Raw genomic sequence first — 18,601 nt, 5'->3', positions numbered from 1 at the left:
GCATATGTGCAAATGTTATAATAAACCCCTTATTTTGTATGCTAACTAAAAATAAATTAAAAGAAAATATAAGTGGTCTTAGTGCTGGAGAGATGGTTCAGTAGTTAACAGCACTTACTTCTCTTGCAAAGGACCTGAGCTTGGTTCCCAGTACTAATGTCAGGTGTCTCACAGGGACCTGTAACTCCAGATTCAGTGTATCTAATGCCTCTGGTCTCCAAGGGCAGTTTCATTCACATGAACATAACACACACACACACACACACACACACACACACACACACACACACACACACGAAATTAAAATTAGTTTTTAAAGAAAGAAAGTGGGTCTTTGTTACTCTATCATAATCTGGATATTAAATGTCCAGGTGGCTCCATATTGTTGCTTGTTCTTTGAGTAGATTAAATGCACCATCATCTTCTTTACACCAGAATATAGTATCTCTCTAGTTAAGGCAGCTATTACAGCTGTATCATTCATTCATTTATTGGACCACCATTTAATGAGTACCTGTTCCATTCCCAGCATTGTATCATTGGTTAGCATTTGTGGAATGTTTAACAAGCACATGATCCTTTCCCTAGTAGGCAAATAAATTGCCAAGGGCTTGAGGGATTGCATTAATCACTCCTGTCCAGATGGAAATGATGTGAAGGAATGCATATACTGTGTAATGGGAGGATTAACAACCATAGCAATCAGTGGGGCATAACTGACCTCAGTCATCTTCTGGGAATGTGAGCCTCATCAGCACCTTGTCTTTCCATCTTCCATCTTGTCGTACATCTCATTGTCTCAGACATTCCCGTATGAAAGGTGAATGTGGTATCTAGTTCTATATTCATCCTCATTTCTAAGTTAAAAACTCACTCTAGGGGACCAAAGAGATGAATGAGCAGCTAAGAGCACTGGCTGCTCTTCTAGAGAGCCAGCTACTATCTGTAGCTCCAGTTCCAGGGAATCTGATGTACTCTTCTGGCCTCTACAGTGACTGTACACACATGATGCACAGACATGCATGCAGGCAAAACACCCAACCTCACATAAAAATAAACATTTTTAGTTAATCACTTTAGAATGGGCTGGGGCACAGCTCTCATCTCATCTGGTAAAGTACTCATCTGGTGTTCTAGAAACCCTGGATTTGATCCCTAACCCTGAAATATAAAAATAAACATCCCAAGAAGATGTTTTCCACAGAGCTCAGACTAACAGACACTCTCTGAAGCCTTCACTGTATACCTGCTGTGTTTGATTTGCTCATAAAGAAAATATGTCTTAGTTAGGATTACTATCGCTGTGATGAAACACCATGACCAAACGCATCATGAAGAGGACAGGGTGTATTCATATTTCGATGGAACAGTTCATCATCAGAAGCAGTGAGGGCAGGAACTCACACAGGGCAGGAACCTGTAAGCAGGAGCTGACGCAGAGGCCATGGAGGAGTACTCTTACTGACTTGTTCCTCGTGGCTTGCTCAATCTGCTTTCTTATAGAACCCAGGACCACCAGCCCAGCGAAGGTACCATCCACCATGGGCTGGGCCTTCCTACATCAATCAGTAATTAAGAAAATATCATAGAGGCTTGCCTACAGCCCAATTTTTAGGAGGCATTTTCTCAGCTGAGGCTCCCTCCTCTCTGATGACTCTAGCTTGTGTCAGGTTGACATAAAATGACCAGTACAACGTCTTCAAAGAAGTGATGCTTAAGCCAGGCTTGGTGGCACATGCCTGCAACCCCCAGTACTGGGAAGGCTCTAGCATAAGGGTTGTAAGTTGAAACCCGTCCTGATCTACTCATTCAGCCTTTGTGTCAAAACACCAAAAAAGTGACACCGAAGCCAAGATCTTTCTACTAAGGTAAGAGTTATCCAATTAAGAGGAGACTAAGGGGGCCTGGGAACGTGGTCGGTTGGTAGAGCACATTGTTAACGTTCATCAAATCTTGTGTTCACTTTCTAGCACCACATAAAACTGGCATGGTAGTGCATGCCTTTGACCCCAGCCCTCAAGAGGTAGAGACAGGAAGATCAGAAGTTGAAGAGGATTAGAAGTTCAAGGTCATCCTCAGCTATATACTGACTTTGAAATCAGTCTGGTGCTCCATGACTCTGTATCAGATAAAGGAAAAGACACGAACAGAGAACCTATCTCCTTTATTAATTTTTTTGGTTACTATATAATTTACTGTGTTTCATTATAAGATTTTCATGTGTGTGTGTGTGTGTGTGTGTGTGTGTGTGTGTGTGTGTGTGTGATTATACTTCATGCCTCTCCCCTACTGCCCTCCTCTTCGCTGCCCCTGTCCTCGTCTGGATGGTCCTCTTCCTGTCTCCAAGAGACGCCCCCTTCTATTTTCATGTCAAATGCATTCCATTACTCTGAATTCCCCTCACCTTAGCATCTCTTCCTCCCCTCTCATGGTCCCCTTTCTATTTTCATGATGTAGACACATACATACACGTATAAACACATATATAATTTTAAATTTGTGTTCTGGGTGTGAGGAAAAATGTGTGGAATGTGTGTTTCTGAGTCTGAATCATTTTGCTTAACATATTGACTCAGTTGCATACATTTCTCTACTAGCACCATTATTTCATCTTCTGTACAGTTAAATAAAATTCCATTATGCATAAGCATCACACTTATCGGTTCATCTGTTGGTAGGCGTATAGGATGGTATCTTCCTAGCAATAGTACAGCCATAGACAAGTGCAAGCATCTCTTATGTATGTTGATTTCAAGTCTTCAGGCTCATGCCCAAAAGATATAACTGGGTCATATGGTAGTTGTTTTCAGTTGTACGACAAACTCCAAATGACTTCCATGGTTGATGCACCACTTTGCATTCCCACCAGAGGGAATAAGGGTCTCTCTTCCCCCAGCATTTCTTTTCATGATGATAGCCATTCTTACTCAAATGAGGTGAAATCCTAGAGTGCTTCTAATTTGTATGTCATGATGGCTAATGATGTCGAGTGCTTTTTCAAATATTTATTGGCTATTTGTAGTTCTTTCATTAACTGTCTGTTTGATTCATTAGCCCATTTGGAGATGGAGAAAATTAGGGGGTGTTTCATTTTTACAGTTCTTTCTATGCTCTGAATAATAATTATCTATCTACTGTATACTTGACAAAGACTCTCCACTGCTGTAGGCTCTCTTCACTTTGGTTGCTTCCTTTGCTCTGCAGGAGCTTCTCGATCCTGTAGAATGCCACTTGTCAATTCTTGGGATTGCCTCCTGTGCCCCTGGCAGCCTCTTCAGAAAGTCCCTGCCTACACCTACATTTTTGAAGTTTCACCTATTTTCCCACCAGTTTTAATTTTTCCTTAAGGCTTTCATCCATTTAAATTTGGGTTTTATGCAGGGAGAATCCAATTCTACATGAGAATAGCCAAGTTTTCTGAAACCATTTGCTAGGAGGCTAATCTTCTCTCTACTGTGTGTATTCTTGGCAGTTCTCTCAAAATTTAGGGAGTCTAGCTGTATAGTTTATTTCTGGGTCCTCTATTCTATTCCATTGCTCCTTGGGTCTATATTTGGTGCCACATTGACTTTGTTACTATAGCTCTGTTGTATAATTTGACAAATATTATGAAACCTGCAACACCTAGTTGAAATAGTTTTGGCTATTTAGTGGTGTGTTTGTGTGTGTGTGTGTGTGTGTGTGTGTGTGTGTGTGTCCACATGAATTTTTTTCTAGCATATAGAATGTCGTTGGAATTTTGATGTAGATTGCAATGAATTTGTATATTCATTCCTTTTGGTAATAGAGCCGTTTTCGCAATATTATTCTACCAATCCATGAACATGGGAGGTGTTTCCATCCCTCGTGTATTCTTCAATCACTTTTTCAGTTTTCGCTGTGAATGTGTTGCTTAATCTATTTCTAGACATTTTTAAAGATTTGTTTTATTTTTATTTATGTGCATGTGTGTGAGAGAATGGGAGGGACAGAGAGAGAGAGAGAGAGAGAGAGAGAGAGAGAGAGAGAGAGAGAGAGAGAGAGAGAGAATATTCCATGTGTGTATACCCAGTATGGGTACTGGAAACTGAGCTCAGGGCCTCTGAAAGAGCAGCAAGTTCTCTTGACCACTGAGCCATCTCTCCAGCCCCATCTTAGGCATTGCAATTATAAACTATTTTGAATTGCAATATTTTCCAAGATTTTCTTCTCAGCTAAGTTCATGATTAGTATATTTTTTTTAAAAAAAAAAGCTACCAATTAGTTCTTGGTAGATGGCTCAGTCAGTAAAATGTTTGTTGCACTAATGTGAGGGACCTGAGTTCAATCTCCAGCACTCACAAAGTGGAGGTGGGGTAGACATGGCAGCATGTGCTTGTAATCCTAGCACTGAGGAGGTGGAGACAGGAGAATTCCTGGGGTTCACTGGCCAGCCATGCTGGCCAATCAGTGTGCTCCAAGCTCAATAAGAGATTCTGTCTTTAAAAAGAAGTTGGAAAGGGACTGGGGAAAACACCTGACCTTCACTTGGTCTCACCATGTACATTTGGAGAGAGAGAGAGAGAGAGAAATAAAGTCAACTTTTTTTGAAGGATGAAATGTAGAGCAGCTTCCTAGGTATCAAACACTGGAAAGTGTGGGGCTGGAGAGGTGACTCAGTGGTTAATAGCACTGGCTGACCTTGCAGAGGACTCAGGTTCAGTTCCCAGCACCTACGCCATGGCTCACAATCACCTGTAACTCCAGTTTCAGGGACTCTGATGCCCTCTTCCATGGACACAAGACAGTCACATAGTACACAAACATTCATGCAGGTCAACACTCAATCATAAAAAAAAAAAAAAGTAAAACTTTAAATAACATGAGTTGGCTGTTTGAATCCTGGGACGTATGCAGGGACACTTGGCTCGGTCTGGGAGGGGGGAATGGACCTGCCTGGACTGAGTCTACCAGGTCAACCCTGGTCCTCGGGGGAGACCTTGATCTGGAGGAGGTGGGAATGGGGGGTGGGCTGGGGGGAGGGGTGGGCGAGAGGGGGAGAACAGGGGATTCTGTGGCTATTATGTGGAACTGAATGGTGTTGTAAAATAATAATAATAATAATAATAATAATAATAAAAAAAAAACTAAAAAAAAAAAAAAAAAAAAAAAAAAAAAAAAAGATAAGATAGTTGATTTTGAACTTAAAAATTAGAAATAAAAAGTGCCAAAATTCAAGAGAGAACAAAAAAAAAAAAAAAAAACTTTAAATAAAAGTGTAGATGGCCACTACATGCATGGAATGAGGAAAAGGGTCTGATGAAGTGTAGAGTCTTGTCTCTCCTCTGGTTTATGATGTTGCTGACTCTGTGTTGGACAAGTGCTGTCTTCCAGAGTGCTGCATCTGCCTTCACTTAATAACTTGTCTTCTTGGCAGATCAGTGGCCTCTGCTGACCACACTTAACTACCCACAGTCTATGCAGGCTCTCTGCACCTTCAGATGCTACCCCTTGGGTTAACTAGTATTCTGTCTGGGGCTGGGAACTGAAAGTGTCGGCCCCAGGTGTTGGAATTGTGAGAAGTACCACAACACTGCAAACTGTCTGTGTATTAATCACCCTGTGGGAAGGGAACCTATGGATGAATATGTGCACATAAGTACCGTGACCACTGAGGCCATAAGAGGGTGTCAGATCCCCTGGAACTAGACTTACTGTAGTTGTGATCCTCCCAACTCTGATCCTCTGTAAGAGTAACAAGTGCTCTTAACCACTGAACAATCAGCCCTTGGTTTACTTCTTACCAATGCATCAACCTATGTTTTTTCTGTACTTTTCACATACCCTAATACTACCTTTGTAAATTTCTGAAGCTTTTTCCTCTCTTTCTTTCTGAAGTTTTTTCTTTTCTTGTTGTTCTCACTCTTTTCCCTTACTGGATTCCCTGGAGCCACCTCTACCCCACCATCTTACTCGGGAGCCTCAAAGTAGATTTAAAAGCAAGGAATAGATAAAGTCCTAATGATAAGGAGAGCTACTGTTGTCAACGATTTTACTTGTAAATACATGACAGATTCCACATGCATTTATTTCTGGTTATTTACATAGTTGGTGAATGTATTAGTCTATGGTTCTCCAAAGAAACAGAACCAACAAAATGTCTGTATATGTACATGTGTTCTTGTACCTGTGTGAGATTTATCATAAGGAATTGCTACACTCTAATATATGTAGGATTTAGGAGGCACAGTAGGGTGAGAAGGCATGAACCAGGAACGTTAAGAACACCAGAATGTTCTTTTAAGGGAAGAAATAAAACACCTGTTATCCTCCCAGAAGCAGTTGTGCTTTCTAGTCTGGTGACCTTTGCACTATCTAGCCTTTGCACTAAGTATGGGGCTGGAGACAACATTGAACCCTCCCCCAATTTTTAAACTTATTTTTCTCAGTTAATTTATAGAACCTATCACATGTACTTTACAAAGAGTTTCAATGTAATCACATCCAATATTTATTTAGCTTACTTTGTGTTTTATTGTGCACGTGGGATTAGGTAATCACCAGGAAAGTGTTGAACCAAAGGAACGCCTTCACAGGCCAGCAGAGAGGTGATCCGTAGGAGGCAAGAAGATTTGGTTCAGCATGGCTCAGTAGCTGGTGTTGGTTCTGACCCCGAATGGTTTGTTTTAAGCATATTTAAGCATAGCACAATTTGATGATATTCATGGGTCTACCCCTCTGGAACTGAGAGTCTTAGATACGACAGTTTATTTCATAAATTGCCTTGGTCGTGATGGTTGAGCACAGCAACAGAAAAGTAACTAAAACAGTAGGTCGCCAACACTTATTGAAATATTGGTCAGCTGTAAACTTTTATTTAGCTTTTGTTTTTAACTCACAAATCCCTTTATTTTGCCTTTGCTTTGGAGAGTTATTTCTGCCAATGGTAGGATTTTAACAGGATTTTTTTTTCATTTTTATACCTCAAAGATTTTGCTCATTTACATTATTTCTAATAAGAAATGTATTTTCATCTTTGTCTTTTTTTCTCACTATAAAAAAAATAACTCATAAGTGATCAGAGACATAAATGTAGAAGTTAAAAAGTATAAAACTCTTAGATGGAAACACAGGTGTACGTTCGTAGCTTTGGGTCAAAAAATGGCCTCTTAAATGTAGCTCCAAAATCACAAAAAAAAAAATGAGTAATTTGATTTCATCAAAATGGAAAGCTTTTGTGCATCAAAGAACACTGCCAAGCCCCTGCTGGCTAGTTTTCCTCGTAATCAACAGTCTTACTCATGTATGAATCCTGTGAGTTACAACAACAAGCCTCACAAGACATACCCGAGGGTGCAATAGTGGTGTAGGTGTTATGGGAATAACAAACTGCTTTCTGATTGGATTGAGGATCCACTCCACAGGAGGAAACTCATGCCTGGTACTATACATCCAGCCAAGAAACCATTCTGGGGAAGAAAAGCCTGTTACTATTAGTTTGCTACATTGAGATAGTATCAAACTGCCTTCTAAATAATTCTCTATACCCATAGATTAGGTCAGCTCTCATTCCCCACCAGAGAAATTTCTTCTTGCAGTTGACAGTGTCTGATACTCAGACTCACAATTTGCCAAAACACAGAGAACAGGTGTCTGTGGAGTACTCAGCCACAAATGAGACATCTATATCACACCCTTGGCCCCAAAGCTCAGGTGACATCAGAGAAGAAGGGAAGTAAGGTTTAAAGAGCCAGAGCTCTGGGGGGTCTGCTTCGAAACCATGTCTTCTAAACACAGCAGAGGTGCTGCGCTCAGGAGCTCACAGAAGCAGCGGTTGTCTGCACAGGCTCCCAGCACTCATCATTCCAGCATGGATGGCTGGTGGACTATCCACAGCTGAGGAACTGTTAGCAGTTGGTAGACGATGGTGGAGGAAGAGTCCACGTTCTTTAGGGATGTGGCATCAGGTAGACTGACCATGTTCTGTTAGGTGGCTTGACACCCATGCACATTTGAGTAGCACTAATTTTGTACTCAGTGAATTATAGAGAAAAAAGAGGACATGAAATCAGGATGGGGACATGATGGGGGATCCAGGAAGAGTTAGATAGGGATGTGAGGGTAGACGTGATCAAAATACACCGAATACATGTATGAAAGTATCAAAGAATAAATAATTTTAAAAGAATACTACTCAGAAAAAAAATGAAAGACAATCATGGAATGGAAGAGAATATTTTGAAATGACTCATCTGATATAAGTATCTAATAATCATGTTATATAAAAAGTTCTTACAATGCAAAACAAAACAAAAAAACTGATTTTAATTGGCAAAGAAGAATTTGGTCTTTTCTACAAAGATATACAAGTGACCAATAAGCATGTTGCATGATTCCATCTCTATAAAATCCCAGACTAGGATAACCCATTAAAACAGAAAGTGGTTGCTTACGTTTAGTGGAAAAACAAGAGAGATAAGAAGTTAGAAGTAACAGCTAATTGATGCAGGAGTTTTTGTTTTGTTTTCTGAGATTTTATTATTTTATTTATTATCATGTGTGTGTGTCCTGTGGCACATATGTGGTAGTCAGAGGACATGTTGCGGGAGTTGGTTTCCTCCCTTCTCCATGTGGGTTCTGGAGATGGATTTCAGATCATGAGGTTTGGTGGCAAGCACCTTTATCCACTGTACCGTCTCACCAGCCATCTCACTGGATGCATGGAAGAAGATCCAGTTGCAAGGTTTTCTGCAGGCAAGCCAGGTAACTTTAGAACTCTGTAAAGGAGAAATGAAGCAGAAGCTGAGGACTTTGCCCAATGGCAGTACATGCACTAGTATGCTCATCGTGGTCTACTGGGAGTCACACAACTGATAGGGACAGGTGCTGGGAGACATTTGCGGGGTAGTAATCAAAGCACATCTGACTCAGCCAGGAGTGGTGGCTCGTGACTTTAATCCCAGCACTTGAGAGGCAGAGGCAGGTAGATCTCTGTGAGTTCAAAGCCAGCCTGGCTACATAGCAAGCTCCAGGCCAGCCAGGGCTACCTATTTCATATACATAAATGAGCACCTTCTCCACCACAAGGGACTGTACCCCAAACTGTTAACCAAAGTAAACACTTCCTCCCTTTAAAAACAATACATCTGGGAGCTGGAGAGATGGCTCAGAGGTTAGGAATGTGTACTCTTCTTGCAAAGAACCCTAGTTTGCTTCCCAGCACCCACATCAGGAGGATCACAACTGCTTGTAACTCCAGCTCCAAGGAATCTACGGCTCTCTTCTGACCTCCGCAGGCACCTCCACTCATGTGTACAAACCCACACTGACACACACACGCAATTTGAAATTAAAAGTAAATCTTTCTTTAGAGTGCGTCTGCTTTGAGAGTGGTTATCTAGTTTGTAACGTGGGGAACTGTACGACCCAGAGGATGAGGGACCTACCCTGGGTGGAGGTCGCCAACACAGAGACATCAGAGGCAGGGACAGATGGCTGTCAGTATCAGTAGGGTCCTCACCTGCTTCTCAAAATGGCTCTTTTGTCTCCACCACCGACAAGTCATCAGCGGGGTCCTTGCGTCTTACAGAGCTCTTTGAGGTTCGGAAGTTCTTTAAAAAGGGAAGTTTGTGCTTGTACATCCTCCAAAACCTCCCCAAACCCAACAGCATCAGCTCCAAGGAAGTGACCAAGAGACAGGCCCCACTGATTCCAAACATGGAGTTGAGGAGAATGGTCTTCTCAGAGGGGTGGGACTGGAAACAGGTCGTGCTGCCGATGCAAGGATCCTCGCGACATATAAAAGTGCTGGGCATCTTGAAGCCATACAGGTGGTACTGAACTCCCAAGGCTGCTCCCTCAAGGACCAGCCGTGCCCCAAGCTGTGCCACATAGGCCCAGAGAAGCTTGAGGCTTCCAGTCCCTAAGACATCCTTGCTATGGTCCCCCTTGCAAATCCGTGTCTCTTGTTCCTTATTTTCTTTTTCTGGTTCCTCCCAGTATCCAATCACATGATACAGAGTGAAACCCATGTAAATGACACTGGGTACAGCCATCAGGATGACTTGGAAGGCCCAGAAGCGCAATGGAGAAAGGGGGCGGAAGATGTCATAGCAAGTGGTCTTGCAGCCTGGCTGTCCTAAATGACACATGAATTCGTTCTCATCATCGCCGAAGACCCCAGGTCCACTGGAAACCAGAAGCAGGAGGCGGAATCCCATGAGCACTGGAAGTAGGAAGCGCCCCACGGGGGTGGAATGCTGGCTCTCCTTAGCCAACAGCTGCCTCAGGAACTTGCCACACATTCTGCCACTGAGCAGAGAACAATCATCAGTGAAGGTGTCCCACCCTTTAGAGGAGGCTTCAGCCTGTTTTGTTCACCTGCTAACCCAAGGATCTGCAAAGCAAGATCTGCTCCTCTCCAAAGTTGATCAAACACCATATAGTCTGTTTTGCATGCCTATAAGACAATACCTGAGGCAAGTGCCTTTATAAACATAAAAAAAGGTTAGTTAGCTCACAGTTGTGGAGGTTTGAACTCCAAATAGCATAGCACAGACTGGTGAAGGTCACTCATTGAAAGAATGTGTCATGTCTTGGATGGCAATGAGGAGGAGGGCATGTTGAAGCAAAAAGTTTCAATGTAAGGAGAGGGGAGGATGGACAGAATCCCATGATCCCTTTCAAGAGTACATTTTCATGGATTGGGGGCAGGGGGCTCAATCAGTAAAGTATTGCACAAGCATGAAAACCTGAGCTCAATCCTCAGAACCCATGTGAAAATTCGGAGTGTGGTGGTGTGCACTTGAAACCCCACTGCTGGGGAGGCAGAGACAGGAGGATCCTAGCCAACTGGAGAGCCTCCAACCAGCAAAAGATCCTCTCTCAAACACAAGGTGGATGACTTCCAGAGAATGACACATGTCACTGAGCTCCAGTACACACACGTACACACACACACACACACACACACACACACACACACACACACACACACACGCTGAGGGCCGTGGGAGTATACGGCAGGTGACAACTGATGTTTGACAAGTCAACCCACCAGACGTATAACTCCCTGATGGGGAGCCCCACCTGGCAAAGCTGTGGGGTCAATGGCTGTGGAAACTAGTTGTTTTCTGTCTGTAACTTTCTCATGTACCACCATTATACCTCCCTGTAAGAACAGCTGTGAGGTGCTTTCCACAGCCCTTTGGTAGTATGTTTTACATCTCTGGGCACACATTTAGCTGTGGATTTCTGTTTAAGCTGTATAACTCTGATGAACAGAAATATTATCAGAATATTCTTTACTGACATAGGAAAGTAGCAGTATTCTCAGTCTCAAAGACAGCCTTTTATACATTTTGCAAAGACCTTAGAACAAGTCCAAAACAGACTAAGCTGCCTCTACAGAGAATACACAAAGACTAATTCCTAGGTGTTGTCTATTGCTAAATCAAGGCCAGGCTGTTTAACATCAAAACACAGTCCTTGCAGTAGCTCCCTTTCTGTAGGTGCCCTGACCACTCAAGATTCAGCCAATTGTTTATTAGCTGTGTAGAGCTGTGTGGGAGCTTGTGGCTGCATCCCTGCTGAGCTACTCCTGGCCTGGCTCCAGAGAGTAGCACCTAGCCCTAATCCATCTTTTCTTTAACTGATACCTTTCGTTTGTCCTATGTGAACCTTGTTTCAGAGTCTCCCAAGGATACAAAGGCCTCTGCAAAACTTGATTCAGGAAACCAGGCAAATTGCGGTACCTGATAAATCGTGGAATTTGCACTTGGCATTGTATTTTTGGAAGCTCCTTTCAGGTTGTTTTGAGCATATGGAAATTAACTGGCTAAACTGTAAATATTGAGAATAATATTTACAGTTTATTGAGAAAAATGCCCTGGGTGAAGGGAAAGGGATCAGTCCCTAGAGCCTTGAGTCCAGAGAGGCTGGATCCCCCTGCAGCCTCAAAGGCTAAATTCATTCTTAAGATGCCTCTGAGTCTTCTTTCCATGGAACCCACACACCCGTGCTGTGACACTTCTTGACAAGAGCTGCTGCAGAATGTGGGTGAAGTGTGTGTGTGTGTGTGTGTGTGTGTGTGTGTGTGTGTGTGTGTGTGTGTGCTGGGTGAGAAATGAAGAAGAACCATGAGAGAAGTGTGAGGAAATGAATAAGTGAAAGGATGAAGGAGTAAGTGTGATAGACTAAAACTTGTTCCTAATTACCCTCAGATAAAGAAGTTTCCTACCCCTCGCTACTCTGAGGCATTCCTTTCATTACCCTGAGCAGATCGTGGGGGCTGGTCTTTCATGGTCCAACACACACACACATACACACACACACACACACACACACACACACACACACACACCACTCACAGGCTAACCTGATCTAAACAATCCCTCATCGAAACTCCCTTCCTAGTTTGTGTCAGGTTGACACACTTATCACCACAGATGGCTGGAAGGTAGCTCAATGGTTAAGAGTATTGTTGCTCTTGCAGAAGACCCTGGATCAATTCCCAGCACCCACAATGGTGGCTCTCAACCGTCTGTAACTACAGTTCCAGAAGATCCAGTGCCTTCTTCTGGCCTCCGTGGTCACATGCGTGGGGTACACATACATACATGCATGTAAAACACTCACACACATAAAATAAATCATTTTTTAATTTAAAACAACCACAACGTGTTGGATTAGAAAGCTAGAAAGCAATGTGATGAAGCTAACAGAGTTAATGTCAAGATTTACTCTAATTTAATTGAAAGGACCAAGCAGATGCCATAACAGGCTGCTCAGTCTTGTCTCAGAGATCAGGCCTCAATTTCAGTTTCCTGAGACTGAGCAAGCAGTCTCTGGGAGGGCTGTGAACAAAAGACATAGTCTTTGCAGTAGCTCCCTTTCTGCACTTACTCTGACTGCTAAAAGTTCAGCCAGATGTTTACTGTCTGGGGTGTAAGGATTTGATCCTTAATTATGTCATCAGCCTTCGCAGGCTTCCCAGCCTAAAAAGAGGGTGAGCCCTCTGTGGGCTCTCTGTCCCCTCTCCTCTCTGCTCCTCCGGCTCTCCCCTCTCCCCCTCCCTTTTGTGTCTCTCTGTCTCTGTTTCTCTCTGTCTCTCTCTCTCTCTCTCTCTCTCTCTCTCTCTCTCTCTCTCCCTCTCTTTCTCTCTCTCCCTCTCCCCCCCCCCACCCCCCCCTCCCCGCCAATAAAGCTCTAAAAAGGTAACCATGACTATGATTCTTTTAATCAGCACGCTGCTCCGCCAGCATGGTCGCTGTGGGCGGCGACCAGCCACGAGGGGCAGCGCCACTGCATAACTAACTAACATGGGGCCCCTCACCAACTTAGAGTTATGTGCATGACGTGCTAGGCCAGCCAGCCCCCGTGGCAGCTCAAGGACAAAGCCTGGGACTTGTGCTGGACAGCCCCCAAAGTGATAATTGTAACCACCAACCAGTAAATTCAAAGGTTACATACCCTCACCCAATTAAAAGAGAACAGAGATAAAAATAAACCAATCCAAGTTGCACCCGTGCAAACCCCCCTAACCTCCCTGAAGGGCTTGTGGTTTTTGCCTTTAAATAGCCAGCCACACAAAGAAAGAGGAACTCCTCCCTGCCTCACTGTACTGGGTGTAGGAATGAGTCCCCTGTCTAGACTTGTATCTGCAGAATAAACCTTGTTGTTGCATTCTGGACATCCAAGGTCTTCAGTGGTCTCTTTGGGGGGTCACAATCTGGGCATAACACTAATGTTCTTTATACCTTACCATCTTGGGAACAAGAATTTGCCATAATTAAATGCTATAGGGTTTGGGGCAAAGCCAAGATGAGGATAAACATTCAAATTCCTAATCTCTGTTCTTTAAACGTTTATCTCCCCATGATGAGGGGTAACCATTTTTGAGGATAAATTTCACAAGTTTCTCAGTTCTCTGTCCATAATACCAAGTTTGCCGTCTTTATCTCTGCCCTAATATTCCTAATGTTCCTTCTTCAGTGCCCAGAAGCTGCTTCCAGCCATCACCATTCCCAACCATCTTCCCTTTCTCAATCCCGAATGATCATGACGGTCAGGTGCCATGACCTAACTGATGCCACCCTCCCCAAGTCAGATGCTGAAGCCTGGTGAGGAGTCAACGGTAGAGCACCACCTAGAATCCCCCAGGGAAGGGCTGGGGTATGGCTCAGTGGTAGAGCACCTGCCTAGAATCCCCCAGTGAGGAGCTGGGGTGTGGCTCAGTGGTAGAGCTCCTGCCTAGAATCCCCCAGTGAGGGGCTGGGGTTGACTCAGTGGTAGAGCACCTGCCTAGAATCCCCCAGTGAGGGGCTGGGGTGTGGCTCAGGGGTAGAGCACCTGCCTCGAATCATCCAATGGGGTACTGGAGGTACATGCCCAGCATGCAAAAAGCCCTAGATTCAACCCAAGAACCTAAAAAAGAAAAGAAAAAGAAGCAAGGCCTTCAAGTCATGAATGGGGTTATAAAGGAGATTTGAGGGAGCCCTTCAGCCCCTTCCGTCAATTGATGACACAGAGACATCACCATCCATGAGGAAAAGGCCTACACACCGGACACTTTATCTGCTAATGCCTGCCTCTTAGACTTCCCAGCCTCCAGAACTGGGAAAAAATAAAATTCTGTGGATTATAAATTACTCCATTGAAGATATTTTATAGCAGTTTTATTATACTAAGATGTTATGCAGACCCCTAGAAAGCTCCATAGATGGTTCTTGATCTTTTTTCCCTTGTTTAAGAATTTTATAGATGAGTACTGTATTTACATCATTTCCTCCAACTCCTTCCTACTTTACCCATGTCCCTCAACTCCTTCTCAAAGTCATGGTCTCTTTTTCTTTCATTGTTATTGGTACACACATACACACACACACACACATACACACACACACACACACACACACACACACACAAAACCTGTTGAGTCCCTGTATTATTACTTTTATGTATGTATGTCTAGAGATGGCCATTTGGGATTAGATAGCCTATAAGGCACTTGCCCCTGGAGAAGACTAATTCTCCTTCTTTTAGAAGCCATTAATTGCCTGTAACTCTATCTAGGAATGGGGCCTCGTGGGATTTCCCCCTCCCACAGTGGCATGTAACCTGGTGTTGTAACATTTCAGGTCTAGTTCAGGCAACTATATTGTTGGCCTTTCGTGGGTGCATTAGATGTCCTGGTCCTCTGACTCTTCTAATCTTTCTGCCCCTGTCTTGTGAAGTGTTCCCTGAGCCTTAGGTGTAGGATTGTATTGTGGATGTATCAACTGGACCCGGGCACCCTACAGTCAGTGGCTCTCTGCATTTTGACTGCTTGTAGCTTTCCATAACAGTCTCCATCTGCCACAAACAGGAGTTTCTTTGGTGAAAGGCGAGAGCTACGCTTAGTTGTAGGTATGGAGATAAGTTTTTTGTTGTTGTTGTTTGTTTGTTTGTTTGTTTTGTTTTTTTTGTTTTTGTTTTTGTTTTTGTTTTTTTTTTTTAGTTTTTCAAGACAGGTTTCTCTGCGTAGCTTTGCACCTTTCCTGGAACTCACTCTGTAGCCAAGGTTGTCCTCGAACTCACAGAAATCTGCCTGCCTCCAGAGTGCTGGGATTAAAGGCGTGCGCCACCACTACCAGGCTCAAGGTAAGTATTTAGAACGTAGTTAGAGTGAAGAGAACCCACTGCTGTGACTTCCCTAAACCAGTGTGATCACTAGCCACAACTGTCTCTATTGTGCACACGCGCACTCGTGCACTGGCACACACGGAGGTGGGGCATACATACCATAGCATGCCTGTGGAGGTCACAGGGCACGTTTGTGGAGTCAGTTCTTTCCTTCCACCTTCCCTTGGCTTCAAGGGATCAAACTCAGGTTGCCACGCTTGTGCAACCAGTGTCTTTACCAGTGAGCTACCTCAGCACCCTACCTTTCCTTCTCCTGTCTTCAAGAAAGATGGTCCCACCCCTTCGAATACCACCATCCTTTCCAGAGCTAGCACTTCAGGCCTCTCCTTTCCCACTGCTGCGAGGATTTGATCCCAGATGGCCTTCCCTGGAATTCAAAACCCACTCCCTAGTTTTGAAATGGCACAGTAGGTAAAGTGCCCCTCACGAAGCGTTTGGGTCTCAGTGTGGGTCGCCAGCACCGACATAAAAGCCAGACATGGCAGCACTCTTCTGTAACCAACCCTAGGGCTGCTGCAGGCTAGAGCAGGAGGGGGAAGTGAGCAGAAATAAGCAAATTCCTGAAGTTCATTAGCCAGCCAGCCTAACCCATCAGTGAGCTCCAAGTTCAGCAAGCACTTCTTTTGTCTCAAAAAGTAAAATGGAGACCAATCAATGAAGATACAAAAGTTAGTATCTGACATCCATACTCATGGGCACACACCCATGGGAAGAGTTAAAACACCAGACAAACACAAAATGAAGGAAAGAAAGAAGGAACGAGGGAGGGAGGGAGGGAGGGGGGAGGGAGGGAGGGGGGAAGGGAGGGAGGAGGAGAGGGGATGGAGGGGGGAGGAGGGGAGGGGGGGAGGGAGAGGAGGGTAGGAGGCCTTTGGCACAAAAAAGGGAATCAGTAGGAATGCAAGGGGGCAAGAGCCCGTAATGGACAGTGAATATAAGAAAAATACATGATAAATGTGTATGAAAATGTCATGATGAAATTAATTATTATGCATTAATAATGTAAGCTAATAAAACATTTTAAAAATCCACCTTGAAGACAATAGGACAGATTCCGGGTAAAATCAAATTGAGATATTGTATAAATTCAATACCTTGAAAAATAAAATTTAAAGGATGAAATTAATAAAGTAACAAAAAGGAATCAAATCTAAAACAAATGTGGGGTGTTTTTTCTTTTGAAAATCAAGACAATAATAATTAAATGTCCACTACAGTTTCAATATCCTGAATCCAAATATCTAAAATCTCAAATTCTACAAAATCTGAAACTTTCTGACTTTCATGTATGTGGTGTGTGTGTGTGTATGTGTGTGTGTGTGTGTGTGTGTGTGTGTGAGAGAGAGAGAGAGAGAGAGAGAGAGAGAGAGAGAGAGAGAGAGAGAGAGAGAGAGAGAGGATCTCCTCTAGGAGAAAGGTCTTCCAGAATGAGTAAGGAAAGGGGAACAGAGTAGATCTCACATATGGAAGCGGAATGAGGGGACAATGGGACTAACCTAGCAGAGAGGGCAAGCTCGGGGGAGGAGGAATGAGGGGAGAAATAGCAATGAATGAAAGTATGCATGAAAATACCATAATGAAGCACATTGCTTTGTATGCTAATTTTCAAAACACAAATAGGACCGGGGGTGTAGCCGGGTTGGTAGAGTGCTTGCCTTACATACACAAGCCCCTGGGTTTTATCCACAGCACTGCATAAACCAGGTGTGGTGGTGCACACCTGTTATTCCAGCACTGGGGAGATGAAGGCAGGAGGATCAGAAAAGTTCAAGATCACCTTCAGTTATATAGTGAGATTAGGGCTAGTCTAGGCTGCATGAGACTGTGCCTCAATAAATAAATAAAGTGTAAGTGAAGCAACAATCACAGACTCAAAATTGGGAAAGGAAAGGAAATCCCGGAATTCGAGCAGATTTTCAAGTACCTAAAGAGATTATTTTAAAATCCCATTTTAAATGAGAATTTTTCAAAGCATCTCACCTAATTTTGGTGATGGAGGGATGGGTTGGGGTTGTCAGGATTCCACCAGTGACTGAATCCATCCCAGAAAGTTAAGGAGCCACATTGGAAAAGAACCCGTGAGAAGGGAGGAACCTGGCGGTGCAAGCCTTAACTCACTGCTCCCGCTTTACTCCACCCGGCCTGGAATGCATTCTAGATGCTTCTCTTCAAAGCGTGGCCCTGCAAAACCAGCATGAGCAGAGATACAGAATCTTGGGTAATATCCCTGCCTTCCAGATCATAGATGAATTCAGAGCTATCGCTAAGCAATCATGACTGCATCCGCTCACAGACACCTCTCTAGAGCCCAGAATAATCTCAGCCAGAAAAGCTACTCTCTGCCGGTGAACTTACCAGTGCTTGCCGGGCAGCGACCAGAGAGGAAAGAAGCCAAAAGGAATCCTCACACTGGAGCCTTCAGGGTCCAGGCTCTTGGGATGGCCCTGCCTCCTGCAGCCTCCCACTCTTTCTCCTTCTCTTGTTCTTTCCCAGCAGGCTCCCCGCTCCAGTGTAAAAGAATTTCAATTGAAGGACCCGGCCCTCCAGGCATGAGGCCTGGAGAATGACTCTGGTGTTCATGGTACGGGATGTATTCTCTAAGTGAATGGGGATGGGGATCTTTGAGGTCATCTGAAACAAGAGTGAAGGTTTATTATGTGCATTATATTGGTTAATTGTCTTGGGATGTTTGAGCTCACTGAGAAGCTGGCTCCGGAAGTGAAGCTGTCCTCTCCAGTCTCAGGCCCAAGTGTGTTTGTTTCCCTGTCCTCCAAAGCCCTTTGTCTAGAGATGGGCTGCCTCCCAGACTCTGTGACAGGGAGGGAAGGGATCAACAGACAGCCAAAGAATAAAAGCATTATATCCTTGAGAACAGCTAGATGGAAAACGAACTGTTGGGAAATACAGCAGAGGTTACCACCGTGTATCCCATAATACAAAACTACCTAGAATCGAGGAGAGC

At 43.8% G+C, this 18,601-nt stretch overlaps 1 protein-coding gene across 1 annotated transcript; it reads right to left on the bottom strand.

Moving 5' to 3' along the window:
• Positions 1-8,470: 8,470 nt before the first annotated feature.
• Positions 8,471-18,232, bottom strand: Gjc3 (gap junction protein gamma 3). Its single transcript, XM_015989973.3, has 3 exons — positions 17,995-18,232; positions 9,479-10,269; positions 8,471-8,735 (listed from the first exon to the last, which is right to left on the bottom strand). Exon 2 carries the CDS (start codon positions 10,260-10,262, stop codon positions 9,486-9,488), a length of 777 nt encoding a protein of 258 aa, XP_015845459.1. The 5' UTR covers positions 10,263-10,269; positions 17,995-18,232; the 3' UTR covers positions 8,471-8,735; positions 9,479-9,485.
• Positions 18,233-18,601: the final 369 nt, after the last annotated feature.

Source organism: Peromyscus maniculatus, chromosome 23, assembly GCF_049852395.1.
Source record: "Peromyscus maniculatus bairdii isolate BWxNUB_F1_BW_parent chromosome 23, HU_Pman_BW_mat_3.1, whole genome shotgun sequence".
NCBI classification, from domain to species: domain Eukaryota; kingdom Metazoa; phylum Chordata; class Mammalia; order Rodentia; family Cricetidae; genus Peromyscus; species Peromyscus maniculatus.
Note: the sequence above shows the minus strand (reverse complement) of the source record. Positions and strands in the feature narration are given on the sequence as shown.